A 5,226-nucleotide genomic window follows, 5' to 3' on the forward strand; every position below is an offset into this window, starting at 1 on the left:
GGGACAGGGAGAACCAGAGGGACCGTCGCTGCCATCATCGTGCGTCGCCATTGAGCACACGGACGAAAGGGAGACGCGAGCAGTGAGCGAGAGGAAGCTTCGTCCTCGTCGCCGTTCCGTCGCCACCGTTGAAGCCAGCCTCGTCGTCATCACCGAAAGTGCGCTGTCGATTAGGGAAGGATGAAGAGGAATGCGAACGACTAGAGAAAGAGAAAGAAGAAGAACGCATGGTGGTGGGTGTTTTCCTTGCCGTTACCGTCGCAGTTGTTGAAGCTCACCGTCGCCGCTGTGAGAGACGCTCCTTGCTGGCGCTGCTACTAGGGGTTTGGAGAGAATGGCCCTGTTCTGCCTCTGCCTCTGGGTTCTGCAAGTTGCTAGAGTCCTCTGCCGCTGGGAACCAACACTGGAGCTGCCCTAAGGTAAACTAACCCCTTCAGTAATTTTAGTTTGGTAAACAAATTTCCAAATGAACTACCAATCATTGCTTTTGCTGTTTAATATTTGAATCTGGTCTAAAGCAAAGGTTGTTACGTTATGCAGCTAGTGCTTTGCTCTTTACTGAAAAGGGTGTTGATCCACATTCCTTGTTTCATGGAATCGGTAAGCACTGAAAAAATTTGTTTACTTAGGAATGCCCTGTTTGTTTGTATGGTCTTCAATTCTGAATGTAAATTTGCAACATGCATACTTTGGTTTTGGGACATCTGTAAAATAACTCAGTAAATTTGTTAAGATTCTATAGAGTTCCTTTAAAAGAAAAGCTTGCAGTTTGAGGGACTATAGCTAACTCTTGCAAACCATGAAAGAGAAGGGGACTCAACAGACAAAGGAAGGAGACCAAAAGCTTGCTGATGGTGGAACCATACTTATTGTGTTCATTAGACTGTGAACTAAAAGCTAATAGCATAGAACGTTACCATGATTTGGTTTTAAGCAACGGTTTTTTATTGTTGATTAAATAATTGTACAAAAGAAACGCATAAAAACCGTTGCCAAAATGCTACACTTTAAAACCGTTCTATTAAATGGTCTTAGACAACGGTTTTTACAGTGTTGCTGAAAAACTTGCTGATGGTGGAACCATACTTATTGTGTTCATTAGACTATGAACTAAAAGCTAATAGCATAGAACTCGTACAAATAATATCATTTTGGATGTGTTTTAAGTTAATCATGTTTACCTTTATTTATTTGAATCTAGTTTTACTAATGCAAGTAAAATTATTGGATAGATTCATAACAAACAATAATGAGTTCTATCTAGAAAAATAGAATTAAAGAAGAAAAAAAAGTATGAAATTGATATATAAGATTTTTTTTAGAGGACTGAATCAGGAATATATCTTGACATTTTTGGATATTTATAGCATAATTCTTCCACAGGGACCCTGGATTGGAAAGATTTCATTATGTAAAGCATTAGCTCAAAAATTATCGATTCGATTTAATTCAAGGTGCACTAACAACACAGTTAAAATTTTAATACAACATCTTCCAATGAGACAAGTAAATAAATGAACAAAAACTCACCAGTTTATTTTTGTACTCAGATTCCCACAGTGCCAGCTTATTGAAGTGAATGCACATTCTTTATTGAGTAAATGGTTTTCTGAAAATGGCAAGCTGGTATGCATGTACAATATTTATTAGAAGTACCAATGCTTTGTAGTTGATGAATTTCCAATTTGTTATCACTTCAGAGGTTATTAATAGATGAACTGTTATTATGTTGTATTGTTGCACTGAATGCACAATTGTGTTTCCTTGTTGTTTAGGTTGCAAAACTTTTCCAAAAGATTCAAGAAATGGTAAAGAAGAAAGCAATCTAGTATTTGTTTTGATTGGTGAGGCAAAACAAAATTTAACTTAATGCTATATGCTTGTCATGTATCCGCGTTGGGTTAAGTGTGTGGTCATGCAGATGAAGTCGAAAGCCTTGCTGCGGCCAGAAAAGCTGCTATATCCGGTTCAGATCCTTCAGATTCTATTCAGGTATACCAATCTCTCTGGTCCTTCCTGCAGGAAAATACCCCTTTTCTTCCCCACTATTCCTTTTTTTCTTTCTATCTGTTTTTGAATAGTGTGTGATAATGTTAAATATCATTTAAAAAAATGCAACCGAGAGATGTTGGATTTTCTTGGGTATTTGCGTAGTGTGTTAATAATCTTTAAATATGAATATTTCAGGTTGTAAATGCATTACTAACTCAGATTGACAAGTTAAAATCATCTCCAAATGTGATAATCCTAACCACATCCAACATAACTACTACTATTGGTAAGCCTAAATCAAACTTCCATTCCTTCAATTATTAGCATTAGGCTTAACATTATATTCAATTTGCTAATTTTTTTGTTTACAGGAAAATCATTATGAAGGAGAGAAAGAACTTAATCACACAAATTGTGAAGATCAAATACTAGAGAGTAAAAATCACCAATTTGTGAAGGTGATGAAGAATCTATTTACTATTGTAATATATCAATCTCTTTTCTTTATGATTAGATATGGTTATGACTTAGACTCTTATTATGTGATTTTAAAGTATCTTAGTTTATTTGACTTCTAAAATGATAAAATCTCTTTTATAGGTTACAAATATGTATGAATGTTATAGAATACTTTAAAAATCAAATTTGATGGTAAATATTCAATTAGTTTTCTTTAGTAATTTGATTCAAATAATTAAGGTTATTTATCGACACTAAATCAAAAAAATAGTTGGAATATTAATTTTAATGCAACATGAGAAAATTGTTGTAAATAAAAAAATATATAACTATAAAAAACCGTTGTCAAAAGTCACAAAAGGAATGGTTTAAAACTGTTGCCAAAAAACGACACCAATGGTAACGCTTTAAAACCGTTGCCAAAAATGACACCAACGGTAACGCTTTAAAACCGTTGACTTTGTAAATAATAAAACTACAACAGTTTAAAACCGTTTGAAGTGAATGCACATTCTTTATTGAGTAAATGGTTTTCTGAAAATGGCAAGCTGGTATGCATGTACAATATTTATTAGAAGTACCAATGCTTTGTAGTTGATGAATTTCCAATTTGTTATCACTTCAGAGGTTATTAATAGATGAACTGTTATTATGTTGTATTGTTGCACTGAATGCACAATTGTGTTTCCTTGTTGTTTAGGTTGCAAAACTTTTCCAAAAGATTCAAGAAATGGTAAAGAAGAAAGCAATCTAGTATTTGTTTTGATTGGTGAGGCAGAACAAAATTTAACTTAATGCTATATGCTTGTCATGTATCCGCGTTGGGTTAAGTGTGTGGTCATGCAGATGAAGTCGAAAGCCTTGCTGCGGCCAGAAAAGCTGCTATATCCGGTTCAGATCCTTCATATTCTATTCGGGTATACCAATCTCTCTGGTCCTTCCTGCAGGAAAATACCCCTTTTCTTCCCCACTATTCCTTTTTTTCTTTCTATCTTTTTTTGAATAGTGTGTGATAATGTTAAATATCATTTAAAAAAATGCAACCGAGAGATGTTGGATTTTCTTGGGTATTTGCGTAGTGTGTTAATAATCTTTAAATATGAATATTTCAGGTTGTAAATGCATTACTAACTCAGATTGACAAGTTAAAATCATCTCCAAATGTGATAATCCTAACCACATCCAACATAACTACTACTATTGGTAAGCCTAAATCAAACTTCCATTCCTTCAATTATTAGCATTAGGGTTAACATTATATTCAATTTGCTAATTTTTTTGTTTACAGGAAAATCATTATGAAGGAGAGAAAGAACTTAATCACACAAATTGTGAAGATCAAATACTAGAGAGTAAAAATCACCAATTTGTGAAGGTGATGAAGAATCTATTTACTATTGTAATATATCAATCTCTTTTCTTTATGATTAGATATGGTTATGACTTAGACTCTTATTATGTGATTTTAAAGTATCTTAGTTTATTTGACTTCTAAAATGATAAAATCTCTTTTATAGGTTACAAATATGTATGAATATTATAGAATACTTTAAAAATCAAATTTGATGGTAAATATTCAATTAGTTTTCTTTAGTAATTTGATTCAAATAATTAAGGTTATTTATCGACACTAAATCAAAAAAATAGTTGGAATATTAATTTTAATGCAACATGAGAAAATTGTTGTAAATAAAAAAATATAACTATAGAAAACCGTTGTCAAAAGTCACAAAAGGAATGGTTTAAAACCGTTGCCAAAAAACGACACCAATGGTAACGCTTTAAAACCGTTGCCAAAAATGACACCAACGGTAACGCTTTAAAACCGTTGACTTTGTAAATAATAAAACTACAACAGTTTAAAACCGTTTCCTATTCAGTTATGGTTTTAAACCGTTGGATCATGAAAGAGAACGGTTTAAAGCCGTTCCTTATCGAGTAATGGTTCGAAATCGTTGTTTAAAATTTTCTTTCAAAACCGCTGTCTATACCAGTAATTTTGGCAACGGTTTTTTTATTACTGTTGTCTTAGGTAAAAAACCGTTGCCTTTGAGCATTGGCAACGGCCGCATATACCACAGGTCAAAAACCGTTGCCAAAGCGTTGCCTAAAGTTTTGGGAACGGTTTTTCAATCTACGGCAACAGTTTTTGACCATTGCGAAAACCCTTATTTGTTGTAGTGTAAACGCCAAAAACACGTCACGACCCGGAGTTGAACGCCAAAAACACGTTATAACTTGGTGTTCAACTCCAATAAAAGCCTCAGTTCGTGGATAGATCAAGCTCAGCCCAAACATACACCAAGTGGGCCTCGGAAGTGGATTTATGCATCGATTACTTATTCATGTAAACCCTAGTAGCTAGTTTAGTATAAATAAGACTTTTTACTAGTGTATTAATCATCTTTGGTCTCAGTTTTGTTTTATTCTTCATCTTAAGAGGCTATTGATCACATTTTAGGGGGCTGGCCATTCGGCCATGCCTGAACCTTTCACTTATGTATTTTCAATGGTGGAGTTTCTGCACACCATAGATTAAGGGTGTGGAGCTCTGTTGTACCTCAAGTTTCAATACAATTACCATTACTTTATATTCGATTCTCTTTTATTCTTATTCCAAGATATACGTTGCACAACACTTTGATGAATGTGATGATCCGTGACACTCATCATCATTCTCACCTATGAACGCGTGTGATTGACTACCACTTCCGTTCTACTCTAGGCCGGGCGCATATCTCTTAGATTTCCCAACAGAATCTTCGTGGTATAAGC

The 5,226-nt window shown here is 34.3% G+C and overlaps 1 protein-coding gene across 10 annotated transcripts; it reads left to right on the forward strand.

The window, feature by feature from the left end:
- The first annotated feature begins 6 nt into the window (after positions 1 to 6).
- LOC107469515 (uncharacterized) lies at positions 7 to 3,961 on the forward strand. Of its 10 annotated transcripts, none has more exons than XM_052255112.1 (8): positions 7 to 419; positions 541 to 600; positions 1,384 to 1,454; positions 1,551 to 1,626; positions 1,776 to 1,808; positions 1,907 to 1,992; positions 2,188 to 2,278; positions 3,740 to 3,961. In XM_052255112.1, the coding sequence occupies exons 1-7, from the start codon at positions 228 to 230 to the stop codon at positions 2,192 to 2,194; spliced, it is 525 nt and encodes a 174-aa protein (XP_052111072.1). In that variant the 5' UTR covers positions 7 to 227; the 3' UTR covers positions 2,195 to 2,278; positions 3,740 to 3,961. The 10 variants fall into 10 exon arrangements, 8 of the variants coding, with proteins under 8 accessions (XP_052111072.1, XP_052111073.1, XP_052111077.1 ...); XM_052255113.1 differs by lacking the exon at positions 2,188 to 2,278 and adding an exon at positions 3,564 to 3,654; XM_052255117.1 differs by lacking the exon at positions 2,188 to 2,278 and adding an exon at positions 3,564 to 3,654 and having other exon boundaries at positions 1,922 to 1,992.
- Positions 3,962 to 5,226: the final 1,265 nt, after the last annotated feature.

Source organism: Arachis duranensis, chromosome 10, assembly GCF_000817695.3.
Source record: "Arachis duranensis cultivar V14167 chromosome 10, aradu.V14167.gnm2.J7QH, whole genome shotgun sequence".
Classification (NCBI taxonomy): Eukaryota; Viridiplantae; Streptophyta; class Magnoliopsida; order Fabales; family Fabaceae; genus Arachis; species Arachis duranensis.

Coding starts and splice junctions, on each gene's coding strand:
- LOC107469515 (XM_052255112.1), top strand. CDS start 228: ATGGTGGTGGGTGTTTTCCTTGCCGTTACCGTCGCAGTTGTTGAAGCT. Junction 420..540: donor AACACTGGAGCTGCCCTAAG/GTAAACTAACCC, acceptor TACGTTATGCAG/CTAGTGCTTTGCTCTTTACT. Junction 1,809..1,906: donor TCCAAAAGATTCAAGAAATG/GTAAAGAAGAAA, acceptor CGTTGGGTTAAG/TGTGTGGTCATGCAGATGAA.